General features: G+C 39.0%; 1 protein-coding gene across 1 annotated transcript in view; it reads left to right on the top strand.

Moving 5' to 3' along the window:
- The window catches only part of SRFBP1 (serum response factor binding protein 1), an 84,215-nt gene that overhangs the window by 49,178 nt on the left and 13,171 nt on the right, over window positions 1-21,866 (top strand). Inside the window, exon 4 of the mRNA XM_074570578.1 lies at window positions 9,521-9,592. Within this exon, the coding sequence (XP_074426679.1) occupies window positions 9,521-9,592 (72 nt within the window). The remainder of the gene's footprint in view (window positions 1-9,520; window positions 9,593-21,866) is intronic.

Raw genomic sequence — 21,866 nt, 5'->3', positions numbered from 1 at the left:
TGCAAGCTATGGTGTAAATATGCACAAATGTTGAAAATCCTGAGTGTCACTTTGCCGAGAAGACAAACAAGTCAACCTGGGCAAGGCAGAGGGATCTTTAACCTAGTGTGGATAGGTTAAGCATATCTTGTCTTTCAGAAGCCTGGAGGAGAGGAGGATCTGTGGGGGCAACCTTATAACAGCCTACCAGTACCTGAAGGGGGCCTACGGGAGAGATGGGGAGGGACTCTTTAACAGGGAGAGGAGTGATAGGACAAGGGGTAATGGTTTTAAACTGAAAGAGGGGAGATTTAGATTAGATATTAGGAAGAAATTCTTTCCTCTGAGGATGGTGAGACGCTGGAACAGGTTGCCCAGAGAAGTTGTGGCTGCCCCATCCCTGGAGGTGTTCAAGACCAGGCTGGATGAGGCTTTGAGCAGCCTAGTCTAGCGGGAGGTGTCCCTGCCCATAGAAGGGGGGTGGAACTAGATGACATTTAAGGTCCCTTCCAGCCCGAACTATTCTATGATTTCTTAACAGCTTCAAACTGAAAGACAAAAGATTTAGATTGGATATCAGGAAGAAATTCATTACTGTGAGGGTGGTGAGACACTGGAACAGGCTGCCCAGGGAAGTTGTGGATGCCCCATCCCTGGAGGTGTTCAAGGCCAGGCTGGATGGGGCTTTGAGCAGCCTGGTCTAGTGGGAGGTGTCCCTGCCCATGGCAGGGGGGTTGGAACTAGATGATCTTTAAGGTCCCTTCCAACCTGAACCATGCTGTAATTCTGTGTGTGATTCTTTACCTAAGCAGTTTATAAATGTTTGTACATGTGTTTCGAGTATTACAAATAAATGCTTTTGATTACATTTTAATTAAATCTAGCATGAACTGGGTGTGGCTTGGGAAGCATAGCAAGATCCTTCTCTGTGTACTATTGGGGGATTCTGTAAACTGGGGGAGCTGAAGTGCTAAAGTTGCCCAGCTCATCTTTTGCCATGAGTCCTAAGCGTGATTCACCCAAGGAACCCGAGAAAGAATCCCCATTACAGCAGCATGGGCCAGGGGGTGAGCTCACGCTTCAGGGATTGGTGGGTGCAGGTTTTTTTCCAAATGACTGTTAACGGAAATAAAAAAAATAAAAAAAAAAGTGAGGAAACCTTTTAGCATGGAGATGTCAGGGTACTTACTTGACTTGCAAAAGGGCAATAATGTTCTGAACATGTGACTGGACAGTCTATATACCTTCTTAATTTTCTGGGCATCAGTCAAATTCAGACCTGTAACAGGGATGGCCTAACAGCACCATCCTAGACTTCCCTGTGAATCAACCTACCTCTAATGAGACTGGGTTTGGCCCTCACTGGATTCTCACCTGTGGATTGAAAACCTCAGCCCGCCTCAGCAGTACCCTTGGTGACTGTCGCGTAACTCTTTCACATCCATGGATGTGAAGCATTATGTAAAGTGTCTGCTTGCAATCTGCTGCAACAGGAGGCAGTGACAGGTCTTTTTAGAATTGAAATGCTGAACTGCTGGATTGAATTCCTGATGAAAAACATCTAGTTTTTACTTGCCATGCTTTCATATCGTGCCGCGTTTTTAGTAGAAGTACATGGGTGCAAAGACTGGAGATTTCTAGGGGCTGCTAGCAACAGGATTTTTAGTATCAAAGTAGTGCTACATTTTAATGATTATTTAATCTATTTTCTTAGCACCAAGTAAAATAAATGGTATGGTTGCATCATTTGGGCATTCTCATGTTGTCATTCAGCCAGAGGAGATAAATGAGGTTTTGGGATTACTTGTCACCGTCAACAAAGCGGGAAATCATTAAAAAAAAAAGTCTGAGTCTTTAGGCATCAAAAGCATTACTGCAGAAGATGCAGTCACAAGTAGCAAATTCTGAGTTTACCTAACATCAGGTTACAGTTAGGGAAATTTGAGACAAATCAATAGAACTCTCTGGAAGGATTTTATGTAATTTAAAGGTGATGGATAAAGACGAGAGTGACTTGGATTGTCTGGATTCCATTGAGGAAAAAAGTAAAGCCAAATGGAAGATTAAGTTTCCAGGAGCAAGGAAGGCTACGGGCTCTTTGTCTAGAATGAGAGTTCTTTTCTTCTGTATGATATTTCCAAGACAGATAATGCATTCTATGTTATTCCTATTTTTAAAATTGTGGTTAAAAAATGAGAGCAAATGCAGGAAAGACTTACAGAGGTTACATACGGACAGACTTTCCTTCTGTGGTAGATGAAGTTCAGGACATTTAATTAGTCAAAAGTAAGCTGAGGGGTGACTTGGTAATAGTTTATAAGTACTGGTAGGAAGCCAGCCAGCTACTCTAAAGTGTGCTTGATTTTGTCTGTTGCTAAAATTACATAGTGATTTTATAATAAAGCGGGTGTAGCGCTGATCTGCTTAATAAACTTATTAACAAGCTTAAGCCACACTTGACTGCACAATATCAAAATTTTTACTTACCAGTTTAAATTTTCTGCCCTACTATTCTGTTTATTAATTCCAAACCAAGACCAAATTCGTCTTGGTTTCACATCTGGTAAAAAGGGGGCTTGGGGGGATATGACTTGGGAGGTGTATTTATTTTAATTTTTTTACATAGGCAGAGTGCCGTTTAGTTTGTAATGGTGGTCCACTAATATGACATACATCTGTAGAAATTCTCATTTGTGTGTGTATATATATATGTATATATTTGGGTCACAGTTACTGACAAAGGATACAGATTGGTAAACTGTCAGGGGAAAAAAGTGTTACTTTTTCTTCATAATCAGTTAGGTATAACCAATTAGAATACTGCATTTCTTGAAAACAGGCCTTCGTAGCTGAAACAAACTTGTACTTTTATCATGGAGTTTCTTTTGAAAAGCATATAAACTTTCAGGTGAACCATGGCTGGTTTATTTCACTACTTTGAAGATATTCTGCTTTTAAGTGCATGATCTCATATTTGTGTACTTTCACAACGGTAGAATTTGCACTAAGAGTCAAAGACTACTTTTGCTCTGAATGACTAAAATACTGAACTTTTACAGACTTAGGGGAACAAATTGGTTGTGACAGAAAGCCATGCAGTGATTAAATTACAGAAAAGAGAAACTGAAGACCTGTTCTGAAATGAGGTGTTTTACCCCCGCCCCCCATCCCTTTCTCCTTACTAAGGAACATAGAAAAATGACAGAAAATAGCAAAATTAGACTGAAAGCTGAGGAAAAATATAAGCAACTTTGCAAGAAACTTTTACACGTGTTCAAGGGTAAAAATTACGATAATACTTTAAAAGAAGTAAATGCAGTAATGGTTAACAGACTACAGTTGAGATTTCATCAGAAATATTTGATTTTTGGTATGAGTGTTCTGTTACCTCCTTGTGTACACCCTGATTTTGTTACTTATTTTTTGCAGAAATTTCTCCATTTTAAGATAAAAGTCATATTATAAAGATGGTGTATATGGAACAATTTCATAAGGAAAGGCTTAACACTCATATGACTAAGAAAAGATGAAAAAACAATGAGAAAATTAATGAATTGCATGGTAAAGATAAACAGAAAATGCTAGTCAAAACAAAATTGAAATTGGGTAGGTTTTAATAGTGTGAGGACTCCTAAATTGCTTCCACAGGCCACTACTGGCAAACTGTTTCTTCTGAGTCATCTAAAACTGCCTTAGACAGCATGGCTGGGAATACATTTTATGTGAATAATCTTGCATTTCTGAGATGTGTCAAAGCTTCATCCGACAGGGTTTTTTGTGCCTTTCCTGTCTTCTGAAGGCTGTTCAATAAATTACATTTCCATACCCGTTCAGCTAGAAACTGTATCTTCCTCAGTATCACTTGGATAAAGTGGTATCGCAGCAGCCATGACCAATATCAGCATGAAATCGTATTTTCAGATGTCATTTGTGCTTGACATACTTCTGTTCAATGGGATCTCCCCTTTCTGTGTAAGGCAGTTATGGTTTATTTAAATAAGTTGATCATTTAAAGAAAAAATAAAAAATAAAAAACCACAGACACTGCTGTTCTCAGTTTCTGTAAGCAGTGGGGTGAGCTCGCTGTCTCTGGCAGCGGGCTGGCTTCGGAGCTGCATGGCTGCCCCACAGCCGTGCGCTGACACATCCCTTCCTGGGCCCCAGCACTCCCTTTTCCCAGCCCCGGCCAGGCTTTGCCCACCCCTAGTTACTTTTTCCACAAATTCCATATTTCGGTGTGACTTCATAGGCGGTCTTGGCTTCGTGTGCTATTGCCAGTACGGCTCCCTCGGTACTGTCAGCCTTGCAAGATGTACCCACCCCATCTCCAAAAGCTGCCCTGTACTCCACCTTTCCATGGAGCTTGTCTGTTTTTCACGTAACTTTCCCTTAATGATCTGTAAAATCCAGCCACTCTGTCGGCTTCTCGCATTATCTGTCACATCCAGCAGTTTTCTTATGTCATGTCCAGTAGTTTTTCACATCCTGTTTATTCAGCTTAATCTCAGGCCAAGGCCTAGTCATCTGCCTGCAGCCGTGACAAGGTCCAACTGGCTGATGGCTTGGTTTGCCTGATGTCCCACCGCCGGAGCAGCTGCCCGAGTGGCGAACGCCTGGAGGAGCCTTGGTCTCCACATTGTGAAAATTGTTGAAAAATTGTGCAAATCCTAGCTCTGAGACTTATCAGATGGTCCTGCTGCTGCCACTATGTCACCTTCGCCACCTTCTTCCAAGTCTCATCTTGGTTACTCCTGTGGCGGTTGTTGGCTCAGCTCAGGCACCAGAACAGAGAGCTACATCGTTGTACTTTGTGTCATCTACGTTAGCCTGCACAGAGTCTTCCCTTGCTCACGTCCCTGTCTCTTAAAGGGTTTCGTGACAGAAGTTGAGATAGGCATGCAGTCTGTAATTAAAAGAAAATTATTTGTTCTTCTTGTTGCTTACTGTCCATTAGCCATCAGCATGCCAGCATTTGCCAGCTAGGGCACTGGTGCCATCAGTACTGGCAGCGTATCTCAGTCAGTAGCTCTTGTAGTACCTTTCCCACAAGAGCAAACACGGTCAGCATGCAGGGCAGAAGGGTCTGTTGATCCCAACAGCTGGTTTTTTTGTCATCCCTCAAGAGGCAGTCAGTACTTCAACACCTTGTTTTTAAGGCTTGCTTTCTTTTTTTTTAGGTATTTGGGGGTTGTTTAAAATGTTTGCCAAAGAGGATTTTCACGGAGAGAAGGAGAGTGTATGTGTTGGTTGGTAGGGGGGCTTTGTCTGTATTTACCTAACCTGGGATTATTATGGACAGGAGACTTCACAAAGTAGCATACTTATCTGGTTCCCTCTTAACTTTTGTATTCCCTGTATTATGTTGGAACATAACACCTCATTAGTCTTGGAAACTTACTGGCACAGGATGTTATGATACCGAATATCAACATGATTTCAGAAAGCAGCTATAATCTGTGAGGGCATGTGGAAGGTGGTGAGAGCATTCTTTATTATGAGCCTGGAGTAGGGGACCTTTTCAGTGCTAAGAGGATAATAAGTGAAAGGGGAGAGGGTGAACAAAAACACAGAGAGGAATAGAGCTGGTGGAAGGGGATAACAGACAGTGACAAAGACAAAAAGTCTACAGTCACTAAGTAACGAGCAATTAAGAAACTACTGGTGTTGCTTTGGGGAAGTCCAGCCTGGACTTTGATAAGAAGTGGAAACAAGATGAACATGAGGACTTGGGGCAGTGGGGGGGGACCTGTGGACTATGCAAAATTTGCTAAACAATGTTTAGGGAGCACAGGTGGGAATGGGTATCAGAGGGGCCAGTCCCAACCAGTGCCAGTCAGTACACATATCTGAACAAGCCCTGTTCAGATCTCCACAGCTTGTTGTCTTTTTATAAATCTTAACTCTCTGTGTAATCTCACTCTTTGTGCGAGTGCTGTAAGGACTAGGTGCCAGCTACTGGGGGGACCGTCATGACTGGGTATGGAGACAACAGCTAGAGTCAGACCAGGGGTGTGGGTGACGCGAGCCTGTGGTGTCAGCAGCAGGAGCAGGTGAGGGTCTCGGCGCCAGCCACAGGGGCAGGAGCAGCACATGTCCTAACTGGGAAGACAGGGACAGCGTGTGTCCTGGGCACAGCTATGGGTGAGTGTGGGGCAAGTGAAGCAAGTGAGGCTTTTGGTGCAGCATCTGGACTGGGACCACAGGTCGCAGCCCATGTGCCTGGTGCCTGCTGCTAACAGGGACAGGCAGAGTGTCTGTATTTCCGCGTGTTTTGACCCCAAATACATATCTCTGTCACATGTAGTTCACTAGCAGACTTCAAATGGGACTAGCAGTGGGTCGGGGAAGGGGTACCAGGTGGGTAGAGGGCCCATGCTGGTGTTTGGGAGAGACCTGTCAGCGTGGGGTGCCTGTAAGAGAAGTGAACCTGTAAGACAAGAGTTTGAGTGCCTGCGCCTGCCTGCTAGTGACTTGCTGCCAGCCACCAAATAGGAGGTCCATGAGGTGGATAAAAGGGCTCTGGACCCAGGCATGGGGGTATTAGGTGGACAGAGGGATATGCTGTGCTGATATTTGAGGTATCCATGAATGTGCACGTGCTTGTTAATCTGGAAGGGGCTGGGAGGGGGCATTCTGTACTCTCAATAGTGAGCTTCAATCCTGACCTGACCAAACGGAGGAAGAGGTCTTGGCTGGCTGTACGTGTGAGCCCTGTAAGTGTTACATGTCTGTGGCAGCTAGATGCATAGCTGAGCGTCACTACTGCTTGAACCTGCCAGTGAGAAAGCAACTGCCACATCTGTGGACCTGGGATGGAGACCTCTGTGTCTCTGGACACACTGGGCTGGGCTCCAGCAGCAGGGTAGGAGGAATCCCTGGACTGGTCCCAGAGGTGCTGGAGGTGGCAACCGCTTATAACATCCCTTAATGTAATTGGTGAAAGAAGACTTCATAATAGATACTCAATACAAAGGTTCTCTGTGAGTCAGGAGTTCTTGAGCTATGTGCATCTCAAAGTTGAGAAAACTGCTGGGAAAGACATCACTATATCCTTTTTCTATTTTCTTGTCTGAAGCTGACCATTAATAGACACCATAGAAAGGTCTATTTATTCCAATAACTTGACTTACATGGCTACTCTTAGAAAACCAGGGAGCTGCTGAAGACTATATAAGTCAAAAATGCTTGTATTGCCTTAAATCTAAGAGAAGTGAAGGAGGTGCTTTATAATTTTTGGGTTTAAACCTTAACAGGAGGTTCTTGGCCTCATTCGTTTATACTAAGCATTTCAGTGAAGCTCCATTCATGACTTCATGTTCCAAACTGTAATTCTTTCTCCATTATTATGCATGATTCTGCAACGTTAAGGGCAGTATTGTCATATAAAAATTAAACCTTTGACATTCTAGTGTAGGAGTGGCTGAAGTTTACGTGCCTCCCCTCTGAAACCAGTTGCTGCGTTTAAATCCTGAGGAGGCAAGAAAATAGGCAGTGTTATTTGGGATGTATATCATACAAATTATCTTTTTTTTTTTTTTTTTTAGTAAAGAAACAGCTTGATTTAATGAATAGTATTGGGTTCCACAGCTTCATTCATAGCCCCCAACCTACTATGTGACAGTAAGCATGTCACTTAACCACCGTGTCCTACTTTCACCATCTGTGAAATGCTTTGGAAAGTCATGGAAAACTGAATCATAGGTCTTTTCCATCTCTAGATTCTATTAGGTCATCCAACTGTCCAACTGCCAGTAGAAGATTGTTTCCTACATCCACTAGTGTTTTTCCAGTCTGGATTCTGTCCTCCAAGAGATCGGCCTTCCACCAGTACCTTTGGTAGATGATTTTGCAGACATTTAGACCTCATTGTCAGGAAGCTCTTCTGACATTCACAAAAAGAGATTTATTTTTTTGTTAATTTAATTTTGTTCTGTTACTTTATTCCCATTATTATATGCTTGCTTATCGTTTTAAGACATATGCATCTAGGTAAGATGCAAACTCTCTGTAACGTATCTAATATATAGAAGGAAGGACAATGTAAGGTTTTGAAATGCAAGGTATGACCCTTTATAAGAAAGTAAACTACTTGGTTCTTCCTGAAATTACGTGTCACGAAGTGCACAGACTGCTCCAGATTTAGGACAGAAAGAGGATAGAATATGGAAAGTTAACAATGGAGCAGGATGTTAAAGGGAAGTGTTGGAATACTTATTGGATAATTAAGTAGGGAAAAAGAGAAAAAGGAATGTGTAATTTAGTTGCTGAACATGAAAGTATGTCCCTATTATATAGTACATTTTTCTTCTAGATGTTTGTAAATTATCATGTCTCCCATAATTTGATTTGCATTTGAATTTTTGCTAATACATTAGTTATTCTGAGCCAGTAGTTACAGTTGTTGTTTTTAAGGTTTTTCAGTCAGCATCTTTCTTGTCAGATCTGAGCATAATGTTAGTTATAGGCGCAGCCCAAGTGCCTGGACATGTATCAGTTTCTCAAACTATAATACTTTTAATGGGCACTTCCAGTTTAGGTTTTCATTTTCTTTATTGATCAGAAGTGTTGCAGAATTGCTGGGTTTTATGTTTAAGTCATCTGCTTTCCTGGAGTTTTAGAAATTCAGCAAACAGATAATCTTCTTCAGGTGTTGAGGCCACCAGGATTGTGATATAGGCTAGATCCAAATGAAAGCTGTCAGAAAAACTAAAACTCGGTTTCTTTGTACAGTTTTTCAGAACTATGAATGCATGGAAGTTGTTTGGGTTCTGCGTAACTGTAGTTAAACTACTTTTAAAATGGCCATCTGGCAAACAACTGGTATGTAACATGATTTATTTGACGCAGTGCCCTAGGAGGGAAAACCCAATATTCAGTGCATTCAGTTGATAAGGCTAATAGGGCATTTTGTAATACAACATATATAAAGTATGTATTTTAAAATAATGAGAAATCTGTCATCTGGGCATGTTTCATAAAATATTCAACTTCTGACCAAATACACTTGTCCAGGATTTTCATTCCTCTATTTCAACTGCCAATGGAAATGCTTAAGTCCAGGAACGAAAATTGCATGTGTAGTCAGTCTCTTCAGAAAAGAAAATTTTTTTCCCCTCAACTTAAATTTCATTGTCTTCAACTTGTATATTCACATATGTTGATAAGTTCTGATGTAACTTCAGAGTCAAAGATAAGTGGGGCATTTCAACCCTTCCAGAGTTTATTTGTAGCACAACAATACAGTCAATTTAAACATTTCTGTAAATAAAATCACCCTTCTGCATATTTCGCTGTTGAAAAATCTCTGTTGCCCTCAGCAGTAGTAGATACAGTCACATTAGGTGTAAGTGTATGTTTTGGAAGTCAGTAGATGTATTATTTATGTACACACAAAAAAATCTCTGTATAACAAACCAGTTTTCTTCCTTTAAGAGGTCAGTGGGAGATGCCATGAAGTTAGAATGTTTATGAGGAAGATGAACCTTAGAAAGGTTTCAAAAAATCTGATCATAAGAAGAATAAATATATCTTTCACCCACAGGAAATAAAGCCAGATGAAGTTACCAGACTTGCTCTTAGGACAGAAGTTAATTTTGAAAGTGTCTGCAGAAAGGTAAGGCTTGTTATTTTTTGTTTTCTTTCCCCTGCTTCTGTGACTTTGAAAGCACTCCTTAGGAAAAGGCGCTTGTGTGGCTGGGGTGCATGCATGTGCACAGTGTGTTCTGTATGTTATGTTGCATCTTCATTGTAGACCTTACTTTCTTTTCTAAGGAAATTTATCCACTAGGATCTATCTACAAAAAAAATGGTATAGCTGTTTAGTACAAGTGGCTTGTCATCTAGGCTGGTGGGCTAGTCCCTAGTAACTGGAATGGAATACCAGGACGCTTAGTAGTGGGTTTTGAGTCTTTTATAAATAGATTTATTTTGTTTATACAGTACATATACATGGTTCAGTTAGTGTAAATAATCTAAGCTTTCAACAACAGTTGGAAAAAGGCTCTAAATACTTTTAGATGCAGAGAGAAGTTTCCACATGTGAGCAAAACGTGACAAACATTAGCCTGAAGTAAGGCTGGAATTTTAACGCTCCTGTGGCACATTAATGTCAGTGCAGTGTTTCTCCTGAAGCCAACTATTCGTACGTTATTAAATATTAATTGTCTAGCTAGTGGTGTCTGTAAGAGATTAAATTAAGACATAGAAGTGGGAAGATGCTTGTTGAAATTGGCAGTTAAGGTTAAGAACTGACTGGAGACTCTTAATAGAAGAGTGAAGAAGAGCAGAAATAAGTACGATTTTAACGGATGTGCTGCAGAAGTGATGCCGGAAAGCAGTTCTGAATCAAACAATGTCAATACATGAAATTTTGTGTTTTCCTCCACATTAGCCTAAATTCCTATGGGTGGTCCACTAAGGGAGTCTGAAATGGGAAATCTTTGTAGTCCACAGGCTAAGTTTTAATTTAGAACTGGGTCATTTCCTCTTATAATGGCATCATTAGTTTGTAATAGAACTATGGTGTTGCAAAGCACAGTCATGTGTGATGTAGTTCAGCTATTAGCATAGTATGTAGCAGGATTTCCATGCTTCATGTGAGCACAATCAAGTAAATAGGAAAATATGATAGGATTTAATATTTCTGGAGCAGTGTTTGGATGGAAGCATCTTATTGCTTTTCCTTCTCTTCATGCTAGAAGAGAGTAAGAAAAGGGTCACAGATATACTGGCATGGAGCTAAAAAGCAGCATTCTTCTTCTAAATTTGTTTGACCAAGATTTTCCAGTCTGAAGGTGCGCTGGTGAGAAACTGCTTACTGTAATGTTAGAAATGGTGCGTAAGTGAAGATTCTGGATGTTCGAGGACACATGGAGAGGGATTTCATGCCTGAAGACGTATGCTAAATTCAAATAGTAAGACATTTTCTCACTTCCTGTAAGTGATTCTTCTGCCAAGAATTCAAATGCATCAGGCTTATGCTGGTTGCATAAAGTGTAGGAGCCACAGAATGAAATAATTGATGCTGTTGTTTTAAAGGAGTTTATCATTGGAATTTTATTTTCTAAGAGGACTATTTTATTGCCAAGGATACAAAAGGAATATTATTAATCTTACTGTTTTATTTTGTCCTGTTATTTTTGATGTATTCATAGCCAAAGCATTCATTCGTGTATGCTTTCCATATTTTCTTAAAATAGGCTTTCCTTTAGGTGTAATCCATGAAAACAGGTAATACAGGTATCTTCATGGAGTTGTTCTGGGTTTTAGAATTGTTTGTTATTTCTGTTACTTTCTGCTGCTGGTCCTGTTTTTCAGTGGTATGAAAGTCTGTTAATCTCACACCTTGTAGTGAATGGGTCTCATGTTTCAAATCAAGTTTATGGATGGGTGCTGATGCTTTTTTAAACCCACAGAGGGTTTTTAACCTCACTGCAGTAGAAGAACATGTACAATTAATTATTATAGTACCGTTGAGAAGTGGTGGCTGAGCCATCATAATTTTATTAGTTGCTATTGGTTGACCATAACATATCCCTAACTGAAGAATGCATCCCGTCTGCGCTTTAACAAAACTTAATTTTCCAATATATTATTTCTTAATTTCCCAAAGTTAGTTATTAAACATACAATATAAAAAAATCATTGATTTTCTACCCCTAGCGATATTCTGTAGGTCACATGAAATGCAGACTATACTGTTTACCTTTTCATTAACTTGAGTTTCAAAATATTTGAAGGAAAACATCCTGTGGCTGTTTTCATTTTCAGAATAGGTTTGTTTTCATTGATAAAAGGCAATCTGCTTTTAATTCACTGTGGAATGCTGAATATTAGTTTTGCATAGTGGACATGTAGTCAAGATATTTGTTTAATTCCTTCTGCCCACTGAGATTTTATGTTCCATTACTATGTTTCCCCGTATATTTTTCAGAATAAGATAAGCATACTTTCCTATTTAAAAAGAGTTTGCATAAATTTCAGACAAGTACAATAAAATTGTGCTGAGTGTTTAGCAAGTGGCACTCTAACTTGAGTTCTTATGATTTACTTGTCAATATTGCTGTACTGATGGTTGCTAATAAACAAATCAGATTTATAGTAATTGTGGAGTGAATTGGGAAGAGTCACAAGCTACATGACACAAGACTTCTTACTTTTATACTTTATAAACATGTTATCGGGCTTACCATGGTACTGTAAGACAAGAAGCAGTAGGTGAACAGTTCTTCTTTGTGCACCTCTGCTGAAATATTTTTATTCCATTTTAATATTGCTGCAGCTGGCACCATTGCTATCAACAGGTAATAAATTCTGTTGTAAAAACTGTAATGAATGTTGACATGCAGCTTTAACTGGACTTTATATTGTTCGTGCATAGTTACAGCTGTTGAAAAATGGAACCTGTATTTTCCAGGTTTTGACTAAGTTTTTGTGTGCTTTCTGTACACAGTTGTTTACAGTATGCTTGCCAGCCATTAACGAAATTAAAAAGTGTGTGGCAGATCTGTTGGCTAATGTTTGGGTTTTTTTAAACTGGTATTTCCAGCTGTGATTGCATTTTGAAGTGTTCCTTACAGCATATGTACCTGAAGTATTCCAGGAGTCTTGGTTCATTAGTGTTGTGCTCCAGCACACCGAAGTTATAAATCGGAAGCTAATCCTAAAACTGCTTTCATTACAAGCAGGAATCTGACTTGGGAACTTGCAAAGGTCTTAACTGTTATCTTCAACTTATTGCTAATGTAGGTTTAAGGTAACTTAGATAGGTTAAGACAGGCAGGATACATAGGTTAAGGTGTATTAATACTTTTCTGGTATTAGAGAAACTATCTGTGTCATCCGTGCTGTTTCTTCAGAAAAGGGGAAATTGGTCCACCTGTGAACACCTTCATCATAACTGCAGTTGGTTTTGTTGCCTTCGCACTAGGCTGACAGGTACTGACTAACTTATTGTGGCATCTCATTTAGTTTTTCTTCCAGTAAGTCTTTGGTATGTAGGACATGAGAAAAAAAAAACGTGTGTTTTAAACAGTGGTGGAATTCTGCTTCAGCACAATGGAACTCTGTACTACAAGCAGTGATCTGGAGTGCTATCTTGTATTAACTCAAAATATTTCTTATTTTTTCTAAATAATAAAGTCTTCATAATTCAACAACTTTCAGATTTGGGCAGGCAGGAGGAGCAGAATTGAAACTGAAAATGCAAAGAACTATTGTATTTTTCTTTGAGTGAAGAATAGAATACCAGTATGCATTATTGTCAGAGCTTGAATTGAGCATGTGCTTCTGACCTGCAGAAATACCAAGTATTCACAGATGATAAATACATCCTCTATTTTTTGCTTCCAGACTCAATCTTCACATAACCTTAGTAGCATAATTTTCCTTTTTTTGCATTGAGCTTTAATCTGTGGCCTTGAAGAGCACCACCTTTTCCTACTAAGTCCTGGATTTTCACCTGTTACTCCAATCCTGTTGTGTTTGAATCGTGGAGATGCTTGTCTGCAAAGAGGATTCTGCACAGCAAATTATGAGGATATTGTGATCTTCAAAGTTTGTTGGGGCCATGCCACAACCCTCTGAATCTCAAGATTACTGAAAAGCTTGCCACAATTTCTAAGTGTGTTGAGAAATTCTTCTAGACCAGAAATGTAAGCCATTACTAGCTCTTAGAAGGTTTTTTTTGCTAATGTAAGGCCTGGTGAGCTTATTTTGGATTGCTTCATGTTCAGGAACCAACTTTGTCTTGTTTGGAATTTAAAAGGAATTCAAAGGCTTTAGAAACAGGATCTTAGGCAGCTCATGAACAGCCATGGAGAGATGTGCCAGGATTTGAGTGAGCAGCCTGGTGCACAGTATGATTTTGATCATTAAAAGTCTGAGCTGCCTGATGAGGATAGCTGTACTTAACATGATTTTGGAGGGGTGACATTGGTGCTGTCTAGCTTCAGATCCACATATTTTTAATGGATGCCCAAAGGCTGTTAGCTACAGTTAAAGTTCTGGGGGTTATTTCAGGGGCAAATGAATTTAGTATCTATGGCTCTTTACCTGTATGGGTCACCTGAATTTGAGATTCAGAAACCAGCTGAAAAACTAACAGTAATAAGGAAAGATTTTCTGTGATTTATCAAATGAGAATTCTGCGGATTCACATGTGAGATGACCCTGTTTTACCTGCCAAACTCCTCTGTGAATTCACTGGACCTCTGGTGCAGGACTAAGGAAGTCCTTGAGCAGAAAGGACACGAGAAAGAGGTAGAAAGGTATTTCTTCCCTGGACAGACAGGAATAAAAAGAACTTGCAAGACAGGAACTCACTGGACTGATTAGGTATTACCTTTTTTTCTTTCAAAAGTGTTCAAATCTCATTATGAAAATAGCATTTCTCAGATTCATACCACCTTCTTTTTAAACTATGTAGGTGATGGCCTGATATTAGTCTGTTTATCAGTCCACAACCTCTCTCATCAGAAACCAAAAAAAGAGCAAGGATAGGGTAGTCACAGTGTTGTTACATGTTCTTTGTAGATTTACACTGAAAGCGTGTTTCACACCAACAGTCTGTGAAAGGCAATTTATGAAAGTCTACTAACTTTGAGGCATTAACAGTCAGTAAGTAATTATTTGGAGCATCGGGTTTCCCCGAGCGTATCACTAGCTGGTCATCTTTGGTTGCAAGACACTGACACATGCAAAACATGGTTACACAGCCAATAAATGCATTATATATATTCTAATGAACACACTTATTAAGGAAATTTTAAACTTGGTACTATTTAATTGTGTGACAGGGAAAGGAAGGAAGGTGTAGTTTCTGAATTTAGTAGAATTCTTGATTAAACACATCTGCATCTGAGGAGTAACCAGTCATATCTGTATTTTCTGACTTTGAAAAGTACAAAGGTTTCTATCTTAGCTGACAATCCTAAATGTACACTTGTGATCTTTACCTTAATTTATTTTAAAAATATATTTTCTAGTGCAAAATATATAAAAACAAAACCTCTGTATTCTCTGTGGATTTAATCTGAGGAAATGCACTAGTTCATCATAAAAGGGGCCTGATGCAAAGTCTCCTGCAGTTTAATTGAAGACTTTCCGTTAACTTCAAAGGCTTTGGATCAAGCACAGAATAGTTGCTGTCTTTCGTTTGGGCTTTGAGGGATTTTTCCATAACCTCCTCCCTTTTCTTCCCCCTCCAAGCCCCCCTGAAGAATTCTACTCACTAGAAAAACATTCTGATTAGGATAGATGTTATTATTGATATAAAACTTCTGTTTCTGTTGTTAGTGCCTTTAACAGCAGCATAACTAGATAATTACTTTTCTGGATTTTTAACATTCTTTGCTTATGAAAATATATTTTTTTTGCAATCCATAAACCATAGGGAGAGGACTACTGTATGAATCAGTCCTTTGTGTAATACTGATGTGATAGTCCACCAACTTTGTATAATAAGCTTATTAATTCTTTGCACTTTGCTGTTTTGTGGTTTGATTTTGTCAATGCAGTGGCAAATGGCTGGTATTTTTGAGACAGCCATGAAAAATTTAATTCTCGTTTTTTATCTGAATTCTGGTTGTTACACTCTTCTTAAGTTAGAAATCATGTATAGACAATCAGAGCATAACTATAAGAAGAAAATGTGATAATTTAATAGTTTAGTGATCCCCTACCTGCACACTGTTGACAGTCTCCATCTCATTCCCCCTGACCCCCTCTTTCTAACTGTCAATTATTGGAAACATGTTATCAACTCTGTTTATCTTAGGATCAGAATGAAGGTATTGCCTTGTATGTACGAAGATGTTTCCATTCTCCAATAATGTGTTTATGCTGAGAATACTAAAATAATAATACACTGTTTATTTTCCTACATGTTAAAATGTTATGTTCCTTTCTTACTTTAGTATGGAAATAAAGGTATTCATTTGCATATGAGATACCAGACATGTAATAGTTGATGGGGAGGGACTCTTTATCAGGGAGTGTAATGATAGGACGGAGGGTAATGGTTTTAAACTGAAAGAGGGTAGACTTAGATTAGATATTAGGAAGCAATTCTTTACTGTGAGAGTTGCCTAGAGAAGCTGTGGATGCCGCATCCCTGTAAGTGTTCAACGCCAGGTTGGACGGGGTGGTGGTCTAATGGGAGGTGTCCCTGCCCATGGCAGGGGGGTTGGAGCTAGGTGATCCTTAAGGTCCCTTCCAACCCAAACCATTCTGTGATCTGTCAGCATCTTATGTTTTCGGAAATGTGTTGCATTGATTTAATAGCATGATTTCCTGTAACACAGGCCAAAATTGTTGGCTTGATGCTGGGAATCAGTGTTGCAGAGTTGAATGCTTTTTGTCCTGAGTATTTTGACTCGTTTGAATGGAAGTTACACTGAATGTATGAAGCCACTGTTTCCTGAGAATTTTCCATGTCAAACACCAGATGTTAACATTAAACAGGAATGTCTGTGGTCTTCCTAAGACTACTGATGAAGTGAAGAATTTTGCATTCAGTGATGAATATCACATTCAGCCGTAAATACTTTCTCTGTGTGACTGATTGTTTTTTGTTGTCTTTTCCCAAAGGTTCCTCATCTTCCAAATTTAATCACTTGAACGGCAAACTGTTTAGTATGTCTCTCATATATACTCCCCTATATTTTACAGCCTAGAATACCATTGCTATGGCTGCAACTGAAGTTTTATGTCAGTATGAAACTAAGTCTGTCAGTTTTTGACAAATCTCTCTCCACGCTTCTCCCACCTACTTCTCCACCCAGTTGCCCATCTCTCTGCTAGCCCAGCCAGTATCAATCCCTTCCCAGGCTTTCAGTGGGAGACTTCAGACTCCTGACTATTCTATGTTCTGTCTGTTGCCCTCTCACCTTTTGTTTGCTATTCCTTACCCTCACACACTCTATCCCTTACTTTCTCTGGGCCAATTTGTAGGTATCTTCTCCATTATCCCCTTTGCATTTAAGCTAGGCTGCCACGTATGTGCCTGACTAAGTTTGAGAGCAAGGAAGGAGGTAAACTAGACCAAAGTTACCATCATCTTCAACAGCAGAGTAGCAATTGCAGTGATCTCAGTTTAATTACAGCTTGGATTTTGTCCATTCTGGAAAGAATCTTTTTAAAGTTCAGTATTGAAATAAACTGCTAGTAACTTTGGCAGTTTTTCACAGAGATACTATGTTTATCTCTTGACACAAAAGGCTGTCTCCTGTGAAATTTTAAATTACTAGTCCAGGAATCTTTCTACCACTCATTTACATTCCTGTGAAGCTGTATTACTTAATTTTGTTGCCTGGCTGAACTGATTGTTCAAGATTATTGAAGTGTATTCCTGTCCTTAGACAAGGCTCAATCTCAAAAGTGATATGATTGCTTTTGATTTGAATATATGGTCATTTCACTTATTTGGTGTGTCAGCCCAGAATGTGGGCAGGCATATTGTTGTCAATAAAGTTCAGAGGAAGTCATTTCATATTTTTGTAAGTGATGTTTGGGTTGGATCATCTATCTAACTCAGACACGTTAAACACTTGCAAGAGCATAAATGGACAAAAAGGTAAGTAGAGAAGGGCAGTGTTTTTAAGGTCGAATATGCCTGTGGTAGTGATGTTGTGATGCATGGTGCTTCACATGCACCTGGCTGTATTTTTTCAGACCCAGAAAGATTTATATCACAGCAGTCATTTAAAATAGGAAGGGAAGTTGAGAGTCGCTTGTCTTTCATGAGTATTTAAGTGATGTGTATAAATATCTTACTGGATATGAGCTGTCATGGGAACAGTAGAGGAAAACGTTAGAAGTAGTCTTGGTTTTGTGCTTTCCTTGAAGGAAATGCAGAAAAAAAAAAAAAAAGTAGCATAACAGGAGGTTCTTGAGATATGATGGTTGGTTTGGCTTTTTTTTTTCTTTTTAAATAAACCAAGGCCAAGTTACTGATGTCTAGAATGTCCTTGGTATCCTTCTCCAAAATATTGTTCAGACTTGCACGCAATGCCCAAAAGGCAGGCAGAGGTCCAGAATCTTAATGCATGGATGAGAGTATGGTATAGAAAGGAGAGATTTAGGTGTTTGGGTAGCCTTTGGGGCAAGAGGAAGCTGGACAAGAAAGATGAGCTGCATCGTAATCAAAATTGTGCCATGCTGCTGGCACAGAAAACTGTGAAGGTCATAAAGGTATATTTAAACTAAAAGTGGGTGGAAGATGGTATGCATGGAGGAACATCTGAGTCACAATGACAAGACCAGCAGGGGGCATGTGAATGAAGGTAAATCAGGATGCCTACAGTGCTAGTTGATTGGTGCCTCCAATACTAAGCTACAAAGAAAGGGTGTAAATTATGAATGCTTCCATACCAATCCTTGAACTGACAAAATTAATGGGGGAAACTAGACTACCTGACATACAACTTCATCACGTATACAATAGATTTTCTCCTTCCACCAGGTCTTCAAGATAATTAATGAAAGGTACAGTCTTTCCACGGATAATGGGGTAGGACGTTTGTGCGTGTGAGTGGTGCTGTGTTGTGAAGCACTGCATTTTAAGCCCAACAGCACAACTGTATTACAGGAAAAGTGAAGCACTAAGTCTTTTGAATGGAAGTTCCAACTGTCATAAAAGTTTGGTACTGGTAATGTGCTACAGCCTCCAGTCAAAGTGATGATGGCGAACAGAAAATGTTAAATCAGATTAAAGAAGCTACACTTTTAGGACAGATATTAATAGTAAGAGGTTTTGTTACCCTTAATTCATTTGGGTACTAAAGACAGAATCTTTGAATTGCATCCTTTATGTATCCATTGGGAAAGTAATTATAAAGTTGATGCACATGAAGGGGCAGGGAGAAGGATATGCTCAACCAAATGAGAAGGCAAAATGTTTTCCCTGTCTTGCCATCTACCTATCTGCTAATCCTCTAAGTATTGGTACCCATTGAGCAATTTCAACCAAGACTACTGCAGGTGGTTTTAAAAGCATTAACTTCCAACAGGGTTTTTTGTGTGTGTGAGAAACCAAGATCAGCGTACCACTGAGGGAGAGGTGGCCATTCCTTCTTGATCTTGTTTTGAGAAGCACCATAGAGTTAGCATGGAAGATAAGTGCAAGGAGAGAGAACATAAGGTAGAACATACATGAGCTGGAATCTCTCATTCTTTTGGTTGCTTAGAAAACTTAAAAGTGTTAAGATGTTTTTAAATAAACAGTTGTAATCACTTATGTTAAAGACTGACAGCTACTCACACATTACTAACTGGAAAAGCTCTTTCTGTATGTACACTTTGTAGTGTGACTCAATTGCATTATAAAACATAAAAAAAAATAAAATCTGACATTCCTGATATTTCTAAAAATGAAGAACAGTTGCTGTCTTTTGCTTTTTTATTTTTATAAATGAAACTCTATCAGTTTTTCATTCTGTATCATGTAAAAATAAAGTACAAAACCATTCCAATTTCTTTCCCCCTTTCCTATCCATGTAAGTTTTTAAAGTGCTGCAACTCAGAATTAAGAAATTAGATTTATAAAACTAAAAATTGAAAAAAAAAAAGTTACGGAATTAGGAGGGCTTTTTCAGCTCAACATGAAGCCCATCAGTCTGTTAACACTGGAAAATTAGATGAAAAGTGCTGGAGGCACTATTGCTTTAACTTCTTAAAAATTAACTGTAGAAGGAGAAAAATTAGATGTTCTTGAATTATTTGAATTCTGTTTAAAGAAAAATCTCATCTATTGGGATGTCAATGAATGCAGATGGCTACATTAAAAAGTTGCAGCTTGGTAAAATGAGAGCATAAGTTTGCAGCATATTGCCCCTCTATGACAAGATTTCTAGGTAAGAGAAAGTATGGGAAACGTGAGGTTAACTAGTCACTTCGTGAAACTGTAGCAGCATTAAACTTAAAGGGTGATGGTCTAATTTTTCTTTGTTTTGGTATATAAATAATTGCATAATGATCAAAATGGTTGAATGGTTACACATCAGGAAAATTCTGCATGCCAGAGGTCAGTAATAATAACGCAATGGTCTAGAAGATGCCTGAGAGCCTCTAAGCATAAAGGTGATTGTTGTGTGTGCCGTATGGTGAAATACCTGCTATAAAATGTGAATATCCAGGATTTCCATTTATTTTACATCCATCATGTGCTGATATGCACGAGTAATATCAGGGCTTCCATATACATCTGACATGTGTTTATCATTAGAGTAAGTTTTGAATACATATACTCCCTCAATAGACTTAATGATGGAAAATCTACATTTTGGTGCCAAAAAACTGGTATGTTTATCTCAGATGTTTTAATAGTTTTTCAGTGAACAGAATTTGTATTTCCATTGTCTTTTTCAGAAAGTGGCTGAAAAACATATAGATTAAAAGAAATCTGTTTTCAATTGTGCACGAAAATTGCAATGTGGTATGCCAAGAAATTCTGTCGTGTTTTGAATAGCATAGTAGAACATGGCCTACCCCTGGTTAGTGTGTGCAGCATTCATGAAGTCTTTAAGTCATCTGTGCCTCCAAATCCCTGGCTCTCATATTTAGTTCCTTCAGCAGTGCTCTGAACATAAATACATCTCTCGAGAGTTTGATCTGAAGACATTGACCTGACAATACTTCAGTTATATATAGGTGTGTTGCCTGGTGGTAGTGCTTGTAAATGTGAAGGTCTGAGGAAGACAGGCTTTGTTGTCAGGGATAAATCTTTCACCTTTGCATTATAAATTATCTGAAATATACCTGATTAAATTGGAGCTTGTTTTTCTAATGTTATCTAGTTTTGAAGCTTTGCATCTGTTTTAAATTTGGAGAGCTGAACTATGTCTACTCTCTCTGTTACAAACTGTCTTTCATATGTGCTTATCCATATGGTGCTGTATCGGGCTGTATCTGACAAGTGATAATTTGAGGTTTGAGCATCGGTTTTGCAGTGAAATATTGTAAGGATGTCTCAAGATTACATCCCTGAAAGTTTGGTACAGAGTTTTGTCACCAAGTTGACTTCCTAAGGGGACTGGTGGATATCTTGATTCTGAAACTCGGGTTTGTCCAAGGCAGAATACTGTGAACTTCTTAGTTTCATTAAATAGTTTTAATAATGTGAAGCTCATCCCTGTATCTCACCAATTTATTTGCTACCATCTGCTTCCACTCAGTCTTTGGACATGCCTGTGATGCACAGCTGGATTTTGGGAGCTCAGATGCATTCAGGTCGTAGTGAACTCAGACAACTCTGTTTCCTGCTCAGCTTGCAGCACTGTCAGAGTGTTGTTGGTCTACTTTGTGTTTCAAAGTATAAGTAATAGTAACAAATAAGTATAAGTAATCAATTTTTTAAATTTTGTTTTCCCAAATAGTGGTTGTTTCAAATTCCATTTTTAGATTGGCCATCTTAACTCCCTGTTCGGAGTTAATAAACAACTGCTTATTTCGAGTCTCCAGACCCTCATTCTAGATGTCCACTTATGATCTGTCAACTTCACTTTTCTGCAATAGTCAGTTATGGTTTCAGATCTAATACATAGTGATTGTCAAACTAATTTATATATGACCTTTCCTCCAAATCTCATTATGTTCTCTGAAGAAGTCTATGTGAATTTTGTGGCAAAGACCTTTCTCTTTGTATTGTTCACAGCTACTGTCTGTTAATCCAAGAAGCATTGCCCCTGCAGTACATTTTTCGCTTCAGGGTTTCTATTTCATCATATTTTGCTTTCCAGTTTACTTTCTCAATATGATTGTCTTTTGCCTGATTTGGGTTGGGGCAGGGTTTGGTTGGATTTTTGTGGTGTTTGTTGTTTGGTTCATTGTTTGGCTTTTGTTTTTTTTATGGCATCTATTTCACTGTGCTGTGTGCCAGATTCTTTTATTCA

Source organism: Larus michahellis, chromosome Z, assembly GCF_964199755.1.
Source record: "Larus michahellis chromosome Z, bLarMic1.1, whole genome shotgun sequence".
Lineage (NCBI taxonomy): Eukaryota > Metazoa > Chordata > Aves > Charadriiformes > Laridae > Larus > Larus michahellis.
Note: the sequence above shows the minus strand (reverse complement) of the source record. Positions and strands in the feature narration are given on the sequence as shown.